General features: G+C 38.9%; 1 protein-coding gene across 1 annotated transcript in view; it reads left to right on the top strand.

Annotated features, from left to right (window-relative positions):
• FBN1 (fibrillin 1) overlaps positions 1 to 24,333 on the top strand; it is a 158,971-nt gene that overhangs the window by 118,917 nt on the left and 15,721 nt on the right. Inside the window, exons 35-54 of the mRNA XM_069798288.1 lie at positions 984 to 1,109; positions 2,645 to 2,767; positions 3,376 to 3,498; positions 4,384 to 4,548; positions 4,937 to 5,005; positions 5,118 to 5,243; positions 6,580 to 6,702; positions 7,349 to 7,507; positions 8,451 to 8,522; positions 10,356 to 10,481; positions 11,567 to 11,689; positions 14,673 to 14,798; positions 15,600 to 15,716; positions 16,113 to 16,241; positions 16,514 to 16,633; positions 17,085 to 17,210; positions 19,221 to 19,370; positions 21,778 to 21,843; positions 22,582 to 22,698; positions 23,063 to 23,182. Of these exons, the coding sequence (XP_069654389.1) occupies positions 984 to 1,109; positions 2,645 to 2,767; positions 3,376 to 3,498; positions 4,384 to 4,548; positions 4,937 to 5,005; positions 5,118 to 5,243; positions 6,580 to 6,702; positions 7,349 to 7,507; positions 8,451 to 8,522; positions 10,356 to 10,481; positions 11,567 to 11,689; positions 14,673 to 14,798; positions 15,600 to 15,716; positions 16,113 to 16,241; positions 16,514 to 16,633; positions 17,085 to 17,210; positions 19,221 to 19,370; positions 21,778 to 21,843; positions 22,582 to 22,698; positions 23,063 to 23,182 (2,406 nt within the window). The remainder of the gene's footprint in view (positions 1 to 983; positions 1,110 to 2,644; positions 2,768 to 3,375; positions 3,499 to 4,383; positions 4,549 to 4,936; positions 5,006 to 5,117; positions 5,244 to 6,579; positions 6,703 to 7,348; positions 7,508 to 8,450; positions 8,523 to 10,355; positions 10,482 to 11,566; positions 11,690 to 14,672; positions 14,799 to 15,599; positions 15,717 to 16,112; positions 16,242 to 16,513; positions 16,634 to 17,084; positions 17,211 to 19,220; positions 19,371 to 21,777; positions 21,844 to 22,581; positions 22,699 to 23,062; positions 23,183 to 24,333) is intronic.

Genomic DNA, 24,333 nt, shown 5'->3' with positions numbered 1-24,333 from the left:
AGCAGGTTTAAGGCTGAATTTGAATCATTCCAAATGATAAATGGACCATGGGATTCTGTTTAATTCTCCCTGTATAATTTACTCTTGAATCTGATTCAGCTTCCTTAGTGGCCTTCATAGCCCAGTGCTCTTTGTTAATTTCCCATACGATGATTTCCAGGACTCTATAAACTACATCTTTCAAATGGAGTGCTTACAGAGTTTCTGCATTCAGTAGACCTTTTTTTTTTTTTTTTAATTTATTTACTTTATTGTTCATGGATTCAAGAGGTGCCTGGGACTCAAACTAGAACACGCAAGTGTTCTGTAAGCCCTCTGCCAAAGCATGCAGCATTCACCCTGGTAGGTACTGCCTTTGATTTGCCAGCCATGGACTTTTACAAGCTCACACTGTCAGCTACTCTGTTGCAACAAGTAGGGTGTTTTTGTGGTGTATAAAATTTCAGCTAGAGAGTAAGGGCCACAATCTGAAGGGCAGTGTACTCCAGTAGCAAGGCTCTTTTTCTCATCAGCTGCTAACCTGCAGTTTAATTTTTATCAAGTTACTTTCACCTCGGTGCCACTTTTTCTATGTTTGACGTGGAGACTACTTATTACCATATGTTTGCTCGTTGCACAGTAAGCCTCTTTTTTCAGTTGCTGCCTCTAGACTTTGCTGTAATAGAAACAATAACTATAATAAAATTCACGTGTTCATTCTGAGTCTAAATTTGACCCTGTGTACTGCCTCCAATTGTTATTAACTGTAGCTACTTTAGGAGTCTGTGCCTCTCTGATTTTCCTTTTGATTAGAAGCTGTATTTTCCACATGTTGGAAATATACCAAGCTGTTACATGTAATAGCCTCTGCACATAACTAGATTGCAGTTTCTTCTAGAAGTGTTCAGAGCTAATAGAAGGAACACTGCATGCTTCAGCTGAAATACATGTTTGTGAGAAAACCGTGTTTTACTGTAAACCTGCAATTTCTCTTCCTTGTACAGACCTCGATGAATGCTCAGAAAACTTGAACCTCTGTGAAAATGGGCAGTGCCTCAATGCCCCTGGAGGATATCGCTGTGAATGTGATATGGGATTTTTGCCAAGTCCAGATGGGAAAGCATGTGAAGGTAATTCTCTGTAAGCTTTAAACAACACTCAACAAATTCTGCCTTAGTAGTATTTTATGTTTGAAAAATATTACATTTGGTTGCAGTTGTGGTTGTATTGAGAACTACATGAAAATTGTCAATAGTAGTGGCTTTTTTTCAGTTCATACATTTATTATGGGCCTCTAGGTGTTCATCTACCTATTGTATATAGAGAGAATGGCTTTTTGGAGCCTATCTTATGACATATTATTTGTGGGTCTGATTGGTGATCCAAATGGTGCTGTCAGCTGCTATTTCATCTTAGTCATTTGTACCAAGTTCTTCATTTTATTCGTAACAGTTAAACAGGAAAATGTTATTACTTTGTCTTGGTGTATATGAAGCTGAAAAACACTGATTTGGTAGCTAATACAATGAACATGCTTTGAGGGCTTCTGTGAGGTGCAGAATCAGAGTCTGAAGCCTTGCAGAAAGTTTATATGACCACCAAAAAAATATCCCAGGAGTATTTGTTCAGTTTTGAAAGTGAGTTGTCACTTAACTGTTTACAACTCATTCATCAGAGCTTTGAATATGCAAATATTCACAAAAATAAAATAATAAATGTTACCAATATGATTAAGGTCATATATTTGATTGTAACATTTGAAATCCTCAGCTGACGTAATGCTATCAATTAAGTCAGTCAAGAAGCAGCAGCCATATCATCTGACATAGTAATAACTCATAGTAACTGGTATTTGATGGAGTTCATAAGTACATCACTATAAATAGGATTTTTTCCCCTGAAAAGTGTTCTGTGTATTTTTTTTAGTAATCTACCAAGAGAAATAATTTGAGAGTGAATTTTTGTGTAAACTAAAACAATATTAGGTTTCATAATGTTTCATGAAACAATTTATTTTAAAGCCTTTTAGCTGACTTTAAATAGCTTATATAGAGCCTAGCTCCTGTTGCTAAAACAGAGTTTCCTTGATGTCTCAGATGTGTACACTAAACGCAGTATTTTAAGGTTCTTTGTAAAAACACACTTTTTTATTGTATCAAATTGGTTGTTCTTTGTGCAGTGCATATGGCATTCAGTAAATACTGAATCATATGCAGTGATTTGGATAAAAGGCACAAAAGTGAGCTCTGCTTGCCAAACTTAAGATCTGTCAAATGCAGAAACCTTTGGGCACAAGCTTTTCCTTTGCTGATGTCCAGCTTTCTGCAGATGACTGCTGGTTTAGAATAAACTTCATTTTTTTTTAAAGCATATCTCCTGCCATGTTTAATTTTGCTACTTGTCAGATTAGCCCACTAATAAGCTCAGATTGTTTCTGTTATGGTTTCCAGAGACACTGGAAAGAGCCTTTTGCCCAAAAAAAAGGTTATGAATTAGGTTCCTTAGGTTCCAAGCAAATCTTGCATGTTATTTTTTCTGGTCTTAGACAGTGTACAGAAGCAGTTGGCTTCCAGATCCATGTTTTCTGAACCTTTTTGCAGTTCTCTGTCTATATCTCAAAAAGATATGGAAACCTTGTATTTTTCCCCTTCTGTTCCTCTATCAGATATTGATGAGTGCTCACTTCCTAACATCTGTGTCTACGGTACTTGTCATAACCTCCCTGGACTTTTCCGATGCGAGTGTGAAGTGGGCTACGAGTTGGACAGAAGTGGTGGTAACTGCACAGGTAAAGATAATTTTGTACAACATGCTTTTTAGCTTTATGTTAGTGTCATGGTCAGCTCCTTAGGATATTCTTTTAAAAAGCTATACAAATCAGACCGGATATAGGAAAATATAGACTTCCCTACTGTATAATACAGGATTTTCCTTCTTGCCTTGTGTACACTCCTCTTCCCCCTTTGTCAACCTCTGATATCCCATTAGCTTAAGAGAAGAAGGGAAAAAACAGAGCAGAGAGAACCCCTCTGTCTGTCCGCATCTCCCAGGCAGAGCTGGGTTGTGCCTTGTAGTTTCCATTCAGTGTACTGGATGCTAAGCTATAACCTTGTCGTGTATTTTTTCCTTTAAGTATTTTTTTAGTACTTTATTTGAATTTTAGTTTGCAGATTGGTTTTCCAGGAAAAACACTTGCCCCCTCCCAACCCCGAATGAAATGATGAATTCATCTCAGACTACTGTTATTCTAAAATGTGTATGTATTTTTTTAGAGCTTTCTGGAGATCAGTATCTCATAACTCATGGATTTGTGGTGGTCAGCGTATGATATGTGATATATCGATGGTTTGCACTGTCCTTGAGCATTTGCTTACCTCATGCTGGTTTTTCTTGCAGATGTTAATGAATGTGCAGATCCCACAACCTGCATTAGTGGCACGTGTGTCAATACTGCTGGTAGCTACACCTGTGAGTGCCCTCCTGATTTTGAGCTGAATCCCACCCGAGTTGGATGTGTTGGTAAGGGATCACTCCTTATGTTATTTACACATGAAGTTGCACAGAGAGGCTGCAAGGCTAGCTGCTTGGGAATAAAGTCCCAGGTCATGGAAAAGGGCTGGAACAGGCTCTCCAACTCCCACCCTACTGCCCCTGGCTTAGAAGTTGTAATAGTGCAGCGGGAGTATACCCAGAGTAATGTAGCATGCCAGCAGTGCCTGGCTGCCAGAACCAACCCCTTGGGGCTTATTACAACTGTCCACAATTTACAGCAGGCATGAGACAATTTTAAATTTCCACAAGCTTAAACTAACATCCAGCTGGCCCCAAGATGGCAGGCAAATTAAGTTGCGGCGTAAAGCCACCCATGCTCTTGGGACCATTGAGTGCAGCTTGGCTAGATGCAGCTTCATGACCAATGGAAATGCTCTTGTATTAGGCTCCAACTGCTTAGTAATCCTCTGATATTTTTTGGCTTCTTTTGTTTGTTTAAGAGGATGTAGGGATGCACCTTAAATTCAAATGTATTTGAAATTCCTAACATTTAGTAGATGCTTTCAAGCTTGTTAACCTCAAGGAGAGGAGAAAGCAGTGGGTTTCTGGAACTGGAAGGATGTACAAATGCAGGTGAAAATATGAATCAAAATGAGAAAAGGCCTGGATGAACTGCCCTTGGTTGTGCTGAATAAATTGCCTACTTTGTGAGAAGTCCAACAAAGCCAAGGAATGGGGCACCACCATCCTATCTAAGTGGGAAAAGCTGGGCCCTCCTGGGCAATGCAAGTTACTTTCTTTGGCTGTCCTACAAGAAATGAGAGCTATCTGAAGGTATCCCTTATCCTGAAATGATGTGTTGTGTTTTCCTCCCTCATAAGATGTGTTTGTCATTATGTGCATTCTGAATAGATACACGATCTGGCAACTGTTACCTGGACATTAAAACTCGTGGAGATAATGGTGGCACCTTCTGCAGCAATGAGATTGGAGTGGGTGTTTCCAAGGCCTCCTGTTGCTGCTCCCTGGGCAAAGCTTGGGGAGTTCCCTGTGAACATTGTCCGCTTGTGAACACAAGTAAGTCAGCTTTCCTAGGTTAAACACAACAATACAATGTGTTTGTTGGTTTTTTTTCTAATTTAGCCAGGTAACTCAAATACCAGTGTAGTCATTTGTTGTGTACATACAAGGGACAGGTTTCCACGGTCTTAACCAAAAGCTTTACTAGTCTTTCAAAAAGATTATTTAGTCAGAATATTATTATCACTTCTGAGCAAGTTTGCTGTTACACAAAAAAATACATTATGAAATGGAATAGCAGTTAATGTTACAGCGTAAAACTTAATGTTTATATCTGGTTACTTTGTTACTTTAAATTACCTGTAATAATCTGATTAATTTTCAAATATAAGTGTGCTGAAAATGTTTCTACTATTTTAGGTTCATAAATTTATTTTGTTTTCAGCTGAATATAAGGTTCTTTGCCCTGGAGGGGAAGGATTCCGACCAAACCCTATTACAGTTATATTAGAAGGTAATGTTTACATTTTCCTGTATTTACACATCTAAAATTATGAAACTCTTCAGTGAGTGTTGTTTTTTCATGGAAGAGCATGAATGAAATGTTTGTCATTTTGTTTGAACAGATATTGATGAATGTCAAGAACTGCCTGGACTTTGCCAAGGAGGAAAATGTATTAATACATTTGGTAGCTTCCAGTGTCAGTGTCCATCAGGGTACTATTTGAATGAAGAGACTCGAGTGTGTGATGGTACGTAGCCTTCACTTAACTAGTCTTCTGCTTTTGTTCTTAGAAAATGATGACCGATCAAAATGCAGAAGAATTAATGTGTCCTTGAAAAGCAACATAAGCAGACCAAGCAGTGTAAAGCTTAAGAGTGGGAAAATTGGAACAAGTTGAAGTCTTGCATCGAAACAGAGAAAATTCCTTCTTGACCATGTTGAAATATATGCAAATTTTTGTTTACAATGATCAGATTTTGATCAAAGCCAGAAAACCCAACAATTTTTCTTTAAATAAAACAAAATTTACTAACCAGCTATAAAACATAGCTGTTTGGTAATGGGTAATGAATATGCAGTCAAATAAAGAGCAAACTTGCTCCATGAGTCTGCTGGGCTCGTTACAGTGTGTCCATGCCTTTCTTCCACTGCTTATTTTCTCTCCTGCTGATCTCAATTTCCAATTGAAAACATTGGTTGTACTGCAAAACACTTTTCCTTCCCCTAGCACAGTCAGTAGTACATGTTCAGGTTGTACTGGATATAAAACTTTAAGCAACCCATCAAGTCCTTAAATTTCCCATTGCCCAGGCTGACTTCAGCCTTCCAGACAGTTAATAATGTTAATATAGTGCCTATGATATGCCAAACACTGCAGAATTACAAAAGATTCAGGTCCTAAATTAAGGCTGAACCAAGGTGCTTCATCCATATTGTGCTTAGGTAGCTCAACAAATGTTAAAGAGGAAATCTACCTCTATATTTTTCCTTAGTGGTATGTCAAAGCTACTTTAAAATGGTAAGGCTAGTGAAATACATTTGAACTTTTAGGAACTGAGGTGTTTTGGGTGTGGTGTTGTGTTTGGGTTTGTTTGGATTTTTTTAAACAAAGGTTAAAGTCTCTTGATGAAGTAAACATGACATCTTGTGTTGGGAAAATTGTTCCTTTTCCCCAGTCAAACAGACCTGAACCATCCAATCAGTCTGTTTTAGCACCATTACTTATTGAGATGGGCACTCCACAGAGAACAGCTTTGGTTCTTGCCCAGATCTGGGAATCCAGAATGGATGAGATCCTCAAATACTACTTTTGTGCAAGAGGTGCAAAACCCAAATTGCTTTCTCTGAGCTGCCTAGACATATCAGAGTTCCCATCTTCACATCACAGCCAGGCTTTCCACAGCCACCTGTGCCACCACTTCCTTTGCTATGTGGGCTTCACTCCACCATGACCTGACTCAGAGCCTCTTCAGCTCTCTTCCACCAGCACCTTCCTACCTCAGTCTTTACCGAGACATTTTCATTCTCAGAAGCACAATACGAAAGCTTCTGGGGCCGCTCACTGCCTTTTTGTTCTCTTCTAGATGTGAATGAGTGTGATACACCTGGCATTTGTGGACCTGGCACGTGTTACAATACTGTTGGGAACTACACCTGCATCTGTCCTCCTGATTACATGCAAGTCAATGGAGGAAACAACTGCATGGGTATGGGTTGTTGGTTTTTTTTAAAGCTTTATCTTAGTGCTTGGAGCCAGGGCTTTACCAGGCACAAATCAGAACTCTTTCTCTGAATTTAGTTGTACAAGAATTAACTAAATGAAAGATCAAGCTTCTTTCATTAATTTTATTAAATAAAGCAAAGCAGATCAGTTTTAATACAGATCTTTCAGTACCTCGTCAGAATTTCTCCTTCAGTTTGATATTTTCTGTGTTCATCCCTTCCAAGTTTCACTTCAGCTTTAAAAGCTTCTACATGTGAAACATAACTGAAATTACTCAGACTTCACAGAATGAAGTCACAAACTGTGTACAGTTCTTAGGGGGAACCATAAACTAGCTTATATTTTTCAGTGTTGGGCAAAAGGCCAATATTGAATCCTTTGATGAGTCTGATCAGTGTTACAGCTGTGTTGGTTGCTCTTGAATATTTGTATTGCAAACACTTTTTCATACTTTTAGAGTAATCTTCTAGGGACAAGCTGTTCTGTAGTATTCTACGGTGCTGCAGCATCTACTTGACAGGGGTCTAAAAAGTACATATTTGAAGGAGGTATCTCCTAAGCCCTTCAGGTAGATTATCTCCTGTAAGAGTAGCTAATGCATTGGCCTGGGTTCTTCTTCATTTTCACAGATATGAGAAGAAGTTTGTGTTACAGAAATTACTATGCTGACAACCAAACCTGTGATGGTGAGCTGCTCTTTAACATGACCAAGAAAATGTGCTGCTGTTCCTACAACATTGGACGTGCATGGAATAAGCCTTGTGAACAGTGTCCTATCCCGAGCACTGGTACGTTTTTGCATTGCAAAACTATTTGAAAGTCTTGGTAACATCATAATTAACTATTAGCGGGTGTAACATTGTTAGAGATGCTATGTCTTTGTCTGCTCTTGTATGTCTAAAATGAAGGGATTAGTTACTTTTTTGGCCTGGAGGTGATCAGCCCTAGTCACAGTGAAGGCATATGTGGAATGGTTTGTGTTCATGCTGCTGGGCCATGCCTCCTTTGTGCCAGTTTCCCTTTCTGGGAGACTGCATGCTCTACATTGGTTAATCTGTCTCTTTGCAAATGCCTGTTGATCCAGTGTTGAGGCACTGACCAAGGTTTTATTGGCATTGCTCCAACAAATACGGTGTCTGCTGTGCTGTGCCTTGACTGCTGATTGCCACAAAGGGCCTTTGTGGTAACCATGGGTTTACAGAGGTACCTCGGTCTCTTCTGAGAATGATCTGTGTCAATCAGCTAAATGTAAGATGTCGGAGTTTCTGGGCTAATTGTATGAGCATATAGGATTCCTCCACACTAGATAAGACTCTGCAGAGTTGAGCCCAGGACATCCCGCTCTGGTTCGAGGTGGTTTGCTTCAAGAACAAAATTCGTAGATTGTTATTCAGATAATGTCCAACTTACAGTTCAGGTTTTTAAAATTCAGATCTGGCCTTGTATGCAAAAACTGTAATGCACAGATATAATCATATGCAAAGCAAAATCAGCATATGATCCCAAGCCTTCTACATCTTTTTATTTGCTAATTTCAGTGGCCTTTGAATGAGAACCCAAGTGCGTACTAAGCACATCACATGGTGAGCCTTGGGGAAGGGTCTGGATACCTCTATGTGCCTTGCAGGTGCTGAAAGAGTAGAATAATTTTCTTGGGCAAAGGATGTAATGAATTTTTGATTGTTGATTAATTCCAAATAATATAATTGCTGCTTTGTTTTCCTGTTGCAGATGAGTTCTCCACACTCTGTGGAAGTCAAAGGCCTGGCTTCTTCATTGACATTTATACAGGACTACCAGTTGGTGAGTTGTAATTTCTGCTTTGACCTAAATTCCATGCTACCTCTGCCCAGGGAAGAGGGGAGATTTGTTTTCCCAATTATTTTTTTCATGGGAGGAATAACGACTAAACAGTGTAATGGAGTTCAACCCTCCGTTCAAATGAGCCTACAAACTTTCTGCCTAGCTCCTCCTAGCTGGCAGCAATGATAATTGCTGCTTGTAATCAAGGCAACATAAAGCTCCAAAGAAACTGTAATCAGGCCTACTACATGAGCAGGGCACAGATACTGAGAATAAGAGGTCTGGGACTAAGGCCAACCAGCATTTGGTCTGAGAGGAATTAGGAGTCTTTCCTTCAAACGAAAGCAGAGATTTAATCTGACATTTCACATCAGTCCCCCTGTGTATTGGTTTGACACAAAAATCCTTTTTACTGCTCAGCTGCAATATTTCTTACATATGTTATTGTGTGTAACATTTGAATCGTGAGTAACAAATTGCAAAACAAAAAGAGGGAGAGAATGAGGAATTCTAAGACAAGGAGTTGAGTAAATCCCTAATGGGACTTCCTTTTGTTTTTATTCACACAAAAATGCAAATAAGAAGCAGATAATGTGCCTTGTAACAAACATAGGCAGCAGCATACAGGCAGTAATCAGGTGCTTTAGCATTAAGCTGTTGCTGTGATGCAGTGTTCAGCTAGTTAGATGGAAATAATTCTAGTAAAATGGGGATGTAATTTTTAAAGAAGTTACAGGAATGTATGGTATTTATTTTTTACCAGGTCATTGCTTAGAAGCAAAGTTCCCCCTTCTAGCTATTAACATTAGCTCAAATTGTTGCTGAGCCTCATCAAACTCGTTGGGCCATTCATCAGCATCAGCTGGGAGACCTTGGGTTATGCTAACATGCATATGTAAAAGCTGCATCTGTAGCAATCAATGTGTGTGCCAGGAGAGTTGCAGTCCCTTATATAATCAGAGGATTCAGAATTACAGAATCTAATGTAGGAAATGAAAGGTTTGATCCAGCAGCAAAATAAAAATAACCCAAAACATTATGTGATGGAAACTCATGTTAGTTGACAATTTACCACCATATTCTCTGTCTTATGTACATCAGTGCATGTGGCAATTTTTACTAAAGGGAGAGGGTTTGGGGGAGTCTCTGAACTCTCTCATGTTGTCAGAATATTAAAGATGTGTAACTTAAGGACCCAATAAGCAAGACACATAATTGTAATAGCAGCTGGGGTTTTTTCTGCCTAAATCAGTTACTTAATGCAGGTGTATATAGAGCATTGGCAAACCCTGGCTTCCTGGCTTAATAAATCTAATTAATAGCATGTTGGCAGCACTTCAGATGTTACCTGGCATTGGCACTTTCAAACTGTTACATAAAAACATGAAAGTCTTTTTCAGATTAGCAAGGGTAAAAACAGTGCAAAACTAATTCTGACAAGTGTTTGCATTCAGTCGTGCTCTCCTGTATTAAACCAAAGACAGTGACGTTCTCTCTGGCTTTTGCCGATAACTCCACTGTAACGCTCAGGAAAGTGAGGAGGTTCATCAGGGCTGTGGGTGGGAGACAGGAGGGAAGGACGTGTGCTACCCTCTGCATTCCTGTGTGGCAGGATATATCTTCACTACAGTGAAGAGTCAGAACCTGAGGATATATGAAATATCTACATTTCCACAGTTTGGAATGACTCACTGTCTATCACAGTTGGGAACATTCTTATGCTCGCATTATGTTTGGTAATTCTCTTAAGGATAAATGCATAAGGACATATTATGTAGCAGAAGATTTCATGAAGTGCTGTTTACAAGTATTTAAAAAAATTTCTTCTTCCAGATATTGATGAATGCAGAGAGATTCCTGGAGTGTGTGAAAATGGGATCTGTATAAACATGGTTGGCAGCTTCCGATGCGAGTGTCCTGTGGGTTTCTTCTACAATGACAAGCTACTGATCTGCGAAGGTAGAGTGCTGATCTCATTCAGAGAAATGGGATTTCACCAGCTGGCAATTCAGACACTGGCAAATCTGATATACTTGCAAGTCCTCCTTAATGAGGGAAAAATACTGATACCAGTGTAATTATGTTAATTCAGACATGTAGAATTCTTTTGCATAGAAAATACCAGATTTTCCATCAGACATCTAAGGCCTTGAAGGAGCATGAGTCAGCAGTCATGGGAAGAAACATTGTTTTTCACATTTGACAGTAAAGCCAAGAAAAGAGTAGTAGTCTTGAGTCAGATCATGAGCACAATTTTTTTTTAATTGCAAGATATTTTTTTCTAATGGAACAAAGATTTCTGTAAATAATAAACACATGATGATTTCTTTCCAATTTAAACATTTCGTAACATTGTATTAGTTTAATGGAGAAACTAAAGTTTGAAACAGCAGTATGAATTGCCATCATTCTCTGGTGTGGGTTATGACTGCTGACAACATGGGTGCTGCAAGCAAGGCATTGAGAGCTTCGAGTAGGAGCATCTTCTGTATGCTGCTTCTAACTGAAACACAGTTACATTTCTAGGGAAATAAGGATATCTTTTTGCAGCATAAGTAAGGAAAATTGGTCAAAAATTTTTGCCTAAAATTTTGTGGTGGTGTTTACATTGAAAGCTACTAATATCCAATAGGCATCTTGATGCTCTGTTATGATCAAGGGAGATTCTCATAATCTCCAGTGGAGATCTATGCAGACATAGCAGCTTACTTATTCTGATCACAGTCTTAAGATTGAAATCCACCCAAGTGAAGTGTTGCAGCAGGCCTTTCATGGGCTCTCCAACGCCTTCAGAAAACCATTATATAAATTTTCTAAATAGGAATGAATTTTACAAATGGAACATGTGGGTTTGGGGTCATTTCAGGGAGATACCTAAATGAAACCAAGTATCTACTTTTATCAGTATATTTATTTTTTCAGAATTAGGAAGAAATTCCTATATTTGGGTAAGGTAATACTCTTTACACTAAAAACAAGGTGGTTTTGGTGTCCTTCTAGTGCCAGCTTACCATAACAACCAAATTCCTTTTTTGTATTGACAGATATTGATGAATGCCAAAATGGACCAGTGTGTCAGCAGAATGCAGAATGTGTCAACACAGCTGGTAGCTATCGTTGTGACTGTAAACCTGGCTACAGGTTCACATCAACTGGCCGCTGCACTGGTGAGTACTTCTGGCTTGTTTGTGTGAGGGTCTGCAAAAAGTAGTAGATATTTTAAAAGAAGTCTAAAAAAATAATCTCTCCTCTTCAGAAAGATAGTATAGCCCAGGAGGCTCCAAGAATCCTCCTCTTAAAGCCTTTTAGGGCATCCCATAAACATTGTGGTAATTCCCAGAAGGCTGAAGGGCCCATCTCAGAGGCATAAATGAGAGTTAATCACCTAAGTAGGTGTTTGTCTTCCGCTTTATCCCACCAACAGCAAACATTTTTCTTTAGCCCATGTTGTGTCTAGGGAGGGAAGACCAATTGATTCACTACCTTTTGACTAACTATTTTCCGATACTAAAAATTAAGTTGCAGTCCTGACAGGGACCTTCCTCTGCATAAATTCTTTGATTTTCATTATAATTTCCTACATGTGTTTTAGCAATTTATTTGCCACTTGTATTTTTACAAATAATTCGCTGCTTGCTGCGGTGTCTGCTGATAAGGTGGACTTATCTGCTAGGCCATATGCAATAACTAACTTAAAAAGCTTATTGTTAAACTGCAGTTCTCTAATCTATTTGCTTTCTTACAATATCATAGACCAGAGAGGCCTTCATGTTATCTTGATTACTTGAAGAATTGCAGAGATTTTAAACACTGCTGTGGGCCAAGCAGCTGTAAATATAATATACATTTCTGAACAAAATAATAATACAACGGAAACTGGTAACACTTTCCTTGGGTTTTTGCTTCTGAGTACTGGAGTTTTAGGAAGTGGATTTTTCCCTGCAGTGTGGTTCTTCATTGTTTTATGTGACCCTTGAGGGAAAAGGGTGTACGGGCAACCAGAACACTACTATGAGAACTAAAACTTTGTTTTGTTAAGCTATGCAGTGGCACATGTAAATATTCAATATGTTCCTAATGTAATTGTTGTTGTTATGGGTTCATTAACAGCAGTACAGGAAGAGCCAGGGAAGGTTCTGATATGGGTTACAATACCAAACATGACTTGGCACAAACAGTAATACTTCCCTGTATTTTCCTCTGATTTTATAGTTAGTGAAAATAAAGTTACACAATTAGAGTCAAAATAAAAGTGGTTGATAAAGTACTTGATCCAGCAAAGTAAGGAAATTCCCAACCTCTCTGCTGAGAGCAAAGAGTGCTAAGCACCTTGCAGTGTTGGATCAGTCATGCTACTGCATGGAAAATGATCACACCCCAGTAGTTTATATGCTATTGAATCAAAACTGCTGTATCACAGCCACTAGTACTAAGACTACTGCATTTATCTTACTAGCAAAATAGCATTCTTCTGGTGCTACCTATTGTGGTATAACAAATAAATGTTCATATAAACTCTTTTTTGGCACTTAAGACAATTCTGCCTTCCGATTTTTAAAAAGCTACAATGTTCTCTGTTTACCCCAAAAGAAGTGACTTATCCCTGGGACTTTAACTCAGTATTCATTTGCCCACAGAGCACCAAAGAGAGTCATAGTTTTTCTTTCATCTCCACTCTCCTGAGTTGCGAAGATTAGGAGTTCTTAAGACAGCATGTTATCCAGCATTGGTTTTCTTTCTGCCTCCTTTAGACTCTAAATAGCAGCAGTATCATTAATAGCATTGGGAGAGCTTGGTCCTCAGTGAACACCCATCCAAAGTTACTAGTGGCCCCAATTGATGTACAGTAATCCTGGGAAAGGTGGCTATCAGGATTGTCTGTGTGCCAAGTAGAGTGTAGAGAAGAGGCAACAGAGGCAGGAAAACAAGATTTAGTACATGAAGTTCTTTGCAGTTAGGAACAACCTGACTCTTAGTTTTGCAATGAACTGGGAATGGTTTGGTAAGAAACTGCATCTGCTTTGCTTAGATTGCATGAAAAAGAAAATTACTGAACACTAAAATCTAATAGATTCTAATACAGGTGCTGCTTATGGCAGCATCTCAGTTGTCATATTTTGGAGCTGCAGCAGGTGAAACAACAGGTAGCATATTGAATCAAACCAGCTCTTGTTGGTGATGAGATCAACAGAAAGACCTCATTTGATCATGTTTCTGATTTGTCACAGAAAAAAATGTGCTGGACAGCGAACATTTTGGTTTTTAATATTTTGTTTTATTTACTGTTGATAGAATCCTGGATTCTGCCCGAAAGCATTCGTAACAAGAGTAGTAGGAAGCAGTCAGCTGTTGAACTAGTGTAATAGATGCCCTGCTATTGTAAGGCAGCATATCACATGGTGGCAGGATAGCTTTCCCCATCTCTCTGTAGAATTATGCAGTCAAGCGTTTGCTGCTGTTGGCAAAATATTTTCTGACTCCATATAGCAGTAACTCTTCTTGCTGTTTGAGCTTTGTCCGCTTTACAGGATCATTACATTGCATGAGAAGCATGGATGCTACAACACATATGTATACATGTACCCGTTTTATCTCTGCACAATGAGTAGATAAATCTACAATGCATTTTATCTCTCTGTAAGCTTAGTGAGAAAAGTGTGGGATTCATCTCCCTTTCTGTTTTCTATGATTTCTGTGAGTTAATCAAGCAATTTATGCTATAATCAAACATAGCTAAAAGCAAGTAGTTGTTTTCATGAGAAGGATACAAACTGTGAATTCTGTGTGGCTTTCACATCTGCTGCAGTCAATGTAGAACGCTCAGAAATCTCCCTATACAATTTCATGTAATTAATTCTACTTTTCAAAGCCATGGTGATGTGCTTTCCCTCCAGCAAGAATTTGTGTTTGGTAAATATCATTTTTACACTAAATTTTTTTCAGCTCCACTAATGTTGGAAAAGGTAGTTTACAAGCAAATAGGCCCATTTCTGAGATTTACTTAGTAATGCTTTTGTCATTAATAAATTAAAAATACTATTTTAGATTAGGGCCATGTACTGGATTCTAACTATCATGGTTGCTGCTAATACATCTTTCCACCCCTGTAGTTTAGAGGCCTTAACTTTCACTGTGCCTCTTTGTTTTCAGATCGGAATGAATGTCAAGAAATTCCCAATATCTGCAGCCATGGGCAGTGTATTGACACTGTTGGAAGTTTCTACTGCATTTGTCACAATGGATTCAAGACCAATGATGACAGAACAATGTGTATAGGCAAGTATATAAAATTAAGCTGTACTTAGGCTTCCATTATGACAGTTAATTAAGTCTATCCTCTCTGTCATAAGGAGTTGTGTTACAAGAACTGAGATTGTGAGCCATTTACCACCAGGCAAAAGGTACAAAAACACCATCGCTGGCAATTAGAGATGACAGGAAGCTGATAATGAATGAAGAACATCTCATTATAGTAGAGTGAACCTTTAAAAATACATATCCTGTCTAATGAACTGCTAATGCTTTCATTTTTCAGTAAAATGTTCCATTCTTCTCAGAATTTTTGAAGCATCTTGTCTCATTTATTCCTTCAGGCAAGAAATTTAATAGATGAATATTGCAATGCAGCAATTGTATGCAGCCTGCTTGTTAACAGAGTAAGTGAAGGGTAGATGTCTTGCCAGAAGAGTGCCCTTTTCAGAAATGGAGTCATCTTCGTAAAGAAGGAAATTCTGTATTTAACCTGTTCACAGCTGTTAGTATAGTGTCTGTTGTCTGAGCAAGATGAGGAGATTTCAGAATGCTTCTGATTAAAGATAGCTTAGACTTCCATTGGGAAGGGTGAGATAGGACCCATAGTAAGATAAATGATTGTTGGACCCTTCATTATTTTTGTAGATGTTAATATCAAGTGTATAAAGCTATGTAAAATCTTCTTTTTGGGAGATACAATAATCTTTTTCCCTTCTATTCACTCTGTTGGCAGTGGATTATTTCTCTGGCCTGTGGGACAGCTACAGGCTTTCCTTTTCCCATCAGTGATTAAAATTCTGGCTCCTTGTTTTTTCTCCTTTGTAGATATTAATGAGTGTGAGAGAGACGCCTGCGGCAACGGAACCTGCAGAAACACCATTGGCTCTTTCAACTGCCGCTGCAATTTGGGGTTCATCCTCTCACACAACAATGACTGCATAGGTAAGGAGTGCTGAGACTGGTTACATGTTTCTAAGACTTTCTACTTCTAATGAAACTACCATTAGTACCATCTTCTCTATCGAGTTAGGATCACACCTTGCGTGATTAAAGACAAAAACTGATTTCTTCAGTCTGAAAAAGGGCCTCTTTGATTAGGCACTCCTCACTTTTCTATAGCCAGTTTGCATGTGATATATGCCATTCTTTTTTTTTTACTCTTGCTTTGACAATTTTACAACATAGACCAATAGTGATATTTTCCCCTCACTTGCTTTTGAAACGGGATTATTTATGTGTTATCAGTTACCGTGCCAGTATAGCGGAAACAAATCTCACCTACCCAATTTCACTTGTTGTAGGTGTTCCTTACATATCTTTCAATGTTATTTTTCTTAGATGTTGACGAGTGTGCAAGTGGAAATGGAATGCTCTGCAGGAATGGTCAGTGTGTGAACACGATCGGGTCCTTTCAGTGTCTTTGCAATGATGGCTATGAGGTGGCTCTGGATGGAAGGACTTGTGTTGGTGAGTGCTTTCTTTTAGGGTAGGAAAAAAAGTGCAGCAAACCTGGAGGAGATACTCTTAGTAAAACAGTAGAAGAGGTCAGAGAAAACTGTCACACTATCATCATTGTACCTAGCAGAAGAAAACAATGACAAGAGGATGAGAAGAGGACTCTTCTGCTCCTAGGAAGTTCCACCATCAGTTTGATGGAATCAAAATTAAAGCAGCCTCAGCCACAGATTTATTGAGATAATAGCAATTATCTCAAATAAATTGACTTTCTTTTCTTTTAGATGTCAACGAGTGTGCACTGGAGCCTGGAAAATGCTCACCAGGCACATGTCAGAACTTGGATGGGTCATTCAGATGTATTTGTCCTCCTGGATATGTCCTGCAGAATGACAAATGTGAAGGTGTGTACAGAACAATTCTTCTGTCCCTTTTCTAGCTACTCACAGTTGTTACCTCTTCCCTCTGCATCTAAACATGAGTAATGTTTAGTCTTTTGTGGCAGTGTACAGTTCTGAACTGTAGCCACTAGTAAGTCACTAACTTCCCAGAAAAGGTCTCACCAACTTTTGTTTGAAACAGAACTACCTGATCTAATCCCAAGAAAAATCTAATCCCAGGCTGTTTGGTTGATGGTACATTGCTGAGATTTGCCCACTGGATGAGGATTTGAAAACTAACCCTGGATTTTTGCACCTGGATTTCTTGTTTCTCTTTCTGTCTGTTCTTTTTGTTTGACCTTTTTGTTTTTCAAATCTGTTAGATATCAGTGATGATGTAAGGTTACATTTTACATAGTACAGCTGCCAGTGTAAATGTTTTTATTTCTCATCTCTTTAATTACTTTTCTTAAAGACATTGATGAGTGTGTGGAACAGCCAGAAATTTGTGCCCTGGGCACTTGCAGCAACACTCCAGGCAGTTTCAAATGTCTGTGTCCAGAAGGCTTTGTGTTGTCTTCTACAGGAAGGCGATGCCAAGGTAAGTTCATTCCTATTTTCTAGCATTTCAAAATTTGTTTGCTGTTTTATAAAAGCCTTATTAGCTGCCTGTTTCTAATATAACAAGGAGACTCTGACTCAAACAGTGTTTTTCACAAGAAAACATGATAATTCTGTAGTTGGGGCCAGGTTCTGTCTCTCCCTACCATCTGTTTGTCATTAAAGAGAACATTGCAATAAAAGGGGCGAAGGTAATGTTAAATGCACCAGGTTAAGTGAGGAAATGATGTTCCCCTGCAGCCCTTTCTTGCACCCCTAGAAGAAATGTTGAGGCTACCTGGACTCTGTATAGGCTGTGGCACGTCTGACAGGGAGACGGAGCACGAACACAGGCAGGAGACTACTGCAATGCACTGCTAAAAGCAGCATTTCCAGGAATAAGGCTGTTCTGAGTACTTATCAAATTCACAATAACATTTGTTATATGCTATTCCTCTCCACAAATGTGTGGGTGGAAGAAAGATCAATGGAAAAAATTCTTAAACTGTGTTGTGTGGTCAGTAAACACCCATCTGCTTAGAAAAGTCTGAAGCATCTTTTGGCTTCTAGATTACCACATACACTGTTCAGAGCTTAAACATGGGCACTAAGACAGAGATCAGATGCTAAAAGCTGAACGTCTAGTAATGAAAAGCCACAGGTTAGTTTATTTTGTGGATAAAGAACAAGCACAGCAAATTAGGGAGTGAGTTATTTTAAAGACTTGAGAAATTATTAAAGAGATACATCATTAAATGTCCTATACACGGTGTGCACAGTGGGAACCACAGATGACTAAGACCTTTATAAGGACGTCTGTAGTTAGGCTTGGCACAGAACAGTGATGCTTGTTGACACCATAGTGAGTTCTTCACTTCACAGTGGGCTATGTGAAACTGTGGTTTTGGTAAAAATGAATCCAACCTGCAGTGAACGTTCATCCAAGTCTCCAAACCACCATGCAGTTTGGCACAGTTACTTCACTCAACTTCAAGAAAGCAGCACGGCTGTTTTAGCTGTGCTTTTGTAGCTTGTGTAAATGAGGTTTCTTCAGTCTGAGGGTGTTCTCTTCAGGTAAGGAAAAAAGTCACAAAAAAACCCCAAGAAACAAAATCATAAAAAAGAATGTAGCCTATTCTCCCTTATGAACACAGACCACTGTTTCACACATAACATCAGAGGAAAATGTGTGTATGAACTTTGTGGGCTTCTCCCCATCCCCTGGAGAAGACTGGTGGTTTTGGTTTTGGTTTTTTTTTTTTCAAGTATCTCAGGCCAAACAAAGTTTTGTTTAAAACTTCCCATTACCTAGGACTTTTGTAAAATCTGGACATTGCCCAGCATTGACGCTGCAGCCGGAAAACTGGATGAGCAGCTGCTTCCACAACTGCCCTGTTGCTGTTCCCCTGCCAATGCAGGGAGCTGCCAGCTCTCTGCCTGCTGGGTGCTTGTGGTCTGTGATCTCAGCTCTGCTCCAGCATCCTGGTTACCCAGCCTAAGGGAGGAAAGTGTAGTGCCACTGGGCCAGGGTTTTTTGTGTGTACTTCAGGGAAGAATGAGGAAGGAAAGCGGTATTGAAAATTGCCTCTCATTTTAACACTACACCGTATTATCATTGCAAGTTGATTAAAATCTCTTGACTCAATTGATTCTTACTAATAATGGAATATAAATAAATTAAGCCACTATTCAGTTTTTAGAAAGAAGAGTGAGGGTAGTATGGGAGTACAGCACTTGCATCTCTGCTGGATAAAAGAGGAAAAACCCCTCCTTTTCCATGACTGAAGTAGAACACCCTATCCTATAGCTTTCCTTTACCGGGGCAGGGAGCTTCCCTCCCTCTTCACATCTTCCCCAGTCAGAGACAATAATGGTCCTTCTTGATAGACTCAGATGGAAGTTGGGTGTTTTGTTTGGGGGAGGGGCTCCTGTAATTTTGCAGTTAACACCTCTAAGAGAAAACTGTGCCAAAGTCACCCTAACTGCTCATAACAAGTTTTTCTCTGTGCAGATCTAAGAGTAAGTTACTGCTTTACCAAATTCGAAGATGGAAAATGTTCTGTACCGAAGTCCCGAAACCACTCCAAACAAGAGTGTTGCTGCGCCTTAAAGGGACAGGGATGGGGAGATCCCTGTGAACTCTGCCCAGAGGAAGCAGATGGTGCGTTATTGACCAGGTTACCTTACTGTCATGATGGCCTCTCAGAACTGAAAGAAGATTGGGATTCTTGTAAGAAGGAATTAGGAAAAATAATTTTCCAGAGGTTTTAAGAGGTTTAATTGTTTAACCCTAACAATTGTCATTGCTCTCTGTAAAGTAGATACCATTGCAGTCTCAAAAAACATATTCCTTGCATAGTCCAGTCTCAAGCTTGTTTGCTTATAGATTTGTTAGTATGATTGGGTGCTGAGTATTTTGCTCTGGAAGTGTCACGTACAGGAAGTGGAAAGTAGTAAGTAGGTCCTTGATAGGCTCTGAGTGGAAATACCTGCAAGACACAAATGGAATTCATCTAATTGTAAATAAGTATGGGAAGGGGTGCCATAAACATGAAATCTAATTAAAAAAAAACAACAAAACAGTCAAATTACATCCACATCTGAATCACTGTGTTACATTTTGGGACTACATTTTGTCATTAAAAAGATCTAAATTTGCAATCTTATCAATATGAATGACTTGCATAAATACCATGGAGTGACAAAACACAAGCCTTGATGAAGGAAAGCCTCCCTGGACTGTTGCCAAAGAAACTTTCCTTTGTTAGTATCCTTTGTAAGACCAAGTAACTAGGCATCAAGCAAATCAACAGACCTTTATACCATAATGGTGCAATTTGCTGAACGGACTTTAATTCATGCTGACAAATGTGGTTAACAGCATTACTGGTTTCAGCAATACATTGATACAGTTCACTTCATTAATAAGTCATGTAGATGTTTTGCAGACAATCCTCACAAAAGCCAAGGGAAGAAAAGAGAATCAGATGTGCCAGTTGCAATATTCCTCCTAGGCTTATTGCCTGTGCATGTTCCATTCTGTTGCCCTGGAACATTTGAACCAAAGTCAGTTGGAAAAGCATGGTATACATCGCAGCATTTCATTTAAGTGTCAGCTCATATATTTTTCACAGTCCAAACTGTTCTGAAAGGATGGTATCAAGGCCATTTTTCTCATCTTTTAAAAAAGAAATAGCTTTAAGATATCCGAGTCTGGGAAGTTTATGTCTTGGCATGTCACGGACAGTGGAATCATTTCTTTTTTAAAAAAAAAAACCAACTCAGTTGTTATCTCATGCGTGTTCTCCATTGCATGCTATCTGAATGCAGGCTGGTAACCTCAAACACATGTGCCACCTCAGTCTCCTTTGGAAGGCTTGAGCAACAGGCAGGTTTTGTGCTGCCCAGCTGCACAGGGCTGTTTCTCACTCAGAGCCTAGCAGTGTGCCGGACACTGATACTTTCAGTGGAGGTGTGCATCTACATTTAGTTCTATTTTGTTCAACCTCATCAAAGATCAGCTAATGTATTTCAACTAAAGAAAGCGTAACATTTGTTATGTCTATGACTGTATTCTACTGCTGCACTGTAAACCTCTTTGCAGCCTACTGCATTTGCAAAAGAAAAAGCGAAATCTTGTCAAGGGTTCTGTGATGTTCTGAGCATGGTTAGTAGAGAATATGGCTCAGCAGCATCTTGAGATGGTTTGAATTACAGTCCTGTGTGCATCCATCTGCTCAAGATGTGGTTTAGAGGAGAGAGGTGGAAGGTTAGTTTCAGTTGCAAGACTTGAATTTTTTTTGTGTGTCAGACCCAAAAGTAGAGGAGGTTCTGAAGCTGAAGGGCCTTTATGATTACATGCATCCTTATTGCATTTTGGTCCACCAGAATGGAAATTTAGGATTTCTTATTTATTCTAATGCAAGAATTTACCAGGTGATTTGCACAGGTAAGGAAGTACATGATTTCTGCAACAAAAAATAGAGAGTGACTTGTTCTCAAAAGAATTACATCATCTTTGTATCTTCAAAAGCCACACAGAAAACCTTGTGGATTTGGAAACTGAGTGGTGACTTCACTCTAAGCTGAACCCAGAAATTTTACTTTCAGCCTACCTATAATAAAATTATTACTTACTCTAGAGATAGAGATTGGCATCCTTTAAGGAGCCACTAAGTGGTGACTATAGACTTAATTGTGTCTTCTTCAGAAAATCTAGGAAATATTTCATTTACAACAGAAAAGAATGCAGTCACTAGTACTGATACTTTAAAAGTGGAAATATTGCATTAGTTTGCTCCTAAAAGGAAGTTAAATAATGCTAATTATTTACAGGATTTTACATATATACATACAGGAGATCAGATGAAATGTAAAGTGAGCATAGAGTTTTTACGTGAATGTAAGATTAAATTACAAGTTTATACATTTACATACTATATTTCTGGACCTGAACATGAGGAGGATGAATTGGTATTGGTGGTTACTTGAGTAGCTCATGAGTAATGCTGATCACCAAGATAGAATTTAACATGGTTTGATTTTATTATTTTTATTTTTTTTAACAGAGGCATTCAGACAGATTTGTCCATTTGGAATTGGCATCCTTGTTGGACCTGGTGATGCAAGATTGGGTAAGTGCCGAACTACATGATGCTGTTGTTGCATCAGTATGCCATTTTCTACCCATGAGCCATACTCCCTTTCAATTGAGAATAACACCTCTGCAACTATTTCCAAGAGCCATGAACTGTGGAAACTTCTGTACTTTTTTTGTTTTTCAATTATTCATACCAATTTTAAATTCAAGCTCGAATATCTTATAAATCAGAAATTAAACTTCTTTTAGAGTAGCTTATTTTGCTTTTTAATTTATGCTGAGCAGACTTGCTAGGAAACTTACGTAGGATCTAGAGAATGGTTCACATAGCATACCTGTCTTTTCTTATACAATATATATAGCCTGTTTACAGTAAATGGTTTTAATCCTCCAGAAGTGCAAGTCACAGTTTCCCAGATCCATTCAGTACATTCTGTTCTCTCCCAAGACAAACAGCACTTCAGCCTTACTGGCAAAAGTTGTCATTTAAGGAGCGCTGGATGACTACTGCTTTTCATATCTACTCTTCTCCGTATAGACCCAGTCGGAGAGGATTTTTATCTGACATTTAGAATCAGTTTCTTTTCTGCATTCTGAAAGCTGGCCTGCAAGACAGTTTCTGTGCCCTCATCCTAATACCAAAATTCAAATATTAGTATTTTTTTGCAATCTCAGGAATATTTCTTGCCAGAGCAACACTTGTTTTTTGAGAGAAGTCTAAAAGCATATGAAGTCAGTTGCACTTACTGTGTTGTTTGTATTTCTGGTTAAGATGTGGATGAGTGCCTTGATCCAGATAACTGTAAATTTGGGCAGTGTATCAACACAGATGGGTCTTTCCGCTGTGAATGTCCGTATGGTTACATCCTACAAGGAGCTCAATGTGTGGGTAAGTATAACTGTTTCATCTTCCATTTTAAAGAATCTCCTGAATTGCTAAGTATGGCATTAAGGACTAGCGGGGTTATATTATTCTAACATTGTGGAGTCACCATCCCCCCTGGTGCTTAAAACCTGCCAGGGCAGGGCCTGAGCAATCTGCTCCAAGTTGGTCCTGCTCTGGCTGAGTGTTTGACTCGATAACCTCTAGTGATCCCAAATTATGCTAGGAGCCTGTGACTAATTCAGTAACTGAAGTTAGTTCTTGGATTTTGTATGTTTGTATTTTTTTGGTTGTACATCGACAACATAGATTTCACACCTTTTTGGTTGAGTATAACCATGTATTCTTGCCTTGATTTAACTGCTTGCAGATACTGATGAATGTGCTGTTGGAAACCCGTGTGGAAATGGAACTTGCAGGAATGTGGTGGGAGGTTTTGAATGCACCTGCGTTGAGGGGTTTGAGCCAGGACCGATGATGACCTGTGAAGGTGAGACTCCCATGTGTGAAGGACTGTCTTTGTTGTGTGCTGAAACAGCTTCCTGATTTAGGAAAGAATTTAGGAGACTAAAGCAGCTTAAAAAAAAAAATATGGACATTCAGAACAACGCATCTTTATCTGAAACAGAAAAATAGGTTCCTCCTTCTTGTATCTACCTTGAACTGTGGTACCTTTTTCTAACTGGAGGTTGGGTGAAAAGGCTTTCTGGTGGTATCTGCTAAGGGACTGCCCAGAGAGGAGCATGCTGGGGTACAATCTCTCCAGAACAGTCCCCAGAAATGCAGCTTGTTGTGTGTATGGTTTTTGTTTACCTCCTAGATGACCCTTGAGTGAAGAGAGTCACTGTGGATGATGAAAATAGAAAATGAGCTGCTTGGGTTTGTTAGGGAAGAAACAGGGAACAAAACAGAATGTAAATACAGTATTAGACAATTACCATGGTACCCCTAGGTTGAATATTTTTCATGCTTTCATCTCTTATTTCAAAAATAAAAATCTGAAAATGCACAAAGAAGGGAGGAGTAAGGAAGATCAGAGTTATAGAAGGGGCACACAGAAAATTAATTAGACTAGAATTTTTCAGTGTGGAAAATGTGGTTGAAGAGATACATGATGTAAATTTAAAAAGCCACAAGTGGTAAAGGTACCAAAAATAGAGGGAACATGTTAGACAAACCAAAGCAAACATTTTTATATGCATAGTACTTACTTCAGTTGTGGAAATCTTTGCTGCAGAATATTAGTGAGGCCACAAGTATAAATTGACTCAGAAAGAGATTGTACAAATTTGTGTGGGAATCCATCTGTGGAAATTAAGCTTGATAGTTTGGTTGTGGCTTTTGGCTGTGTAAGTCCTTAAACTGAGCGGCTGAATCAGGGGAAAGATCTCTGCATACATGGTATGGGTTTAAATTTTAATACTCGCTGCCTCCTGTTAGAGCCAGAGAGAGGAGAATGTCCTAGGACATTTTGACACTCCCTTCTGACCTGACACAGCTGTTCTTAAATTATCTGCCACAATGTATTTATTTGCAAGCCCATACAAAAGAATGCTTCTATTTTTGCATCAGCTTGCTTTAGTTTTATATACAGTTAGAGCTTCTTTCACTTCCCTGTGGAATTTGGGTGAAAGCTCAAAT

This window comes from Haliaeetus albicilla, chromosome 12 (genome assembly GCF_947461875.1).
Source record: "Haliaeetus albicilla chromosome 12, bHalAlb1.1, whole genome shotgun sequence".
Lineage (NCBI taxonomy): Eukaryota > Metazoa > Chordata > Aves > Accipitriformes > Accipitridae > Haliaeetus > Haliaeetus albicilla.
This window is presented reverse-complemented; position numbering and strand designations above follow the sequence as displayed.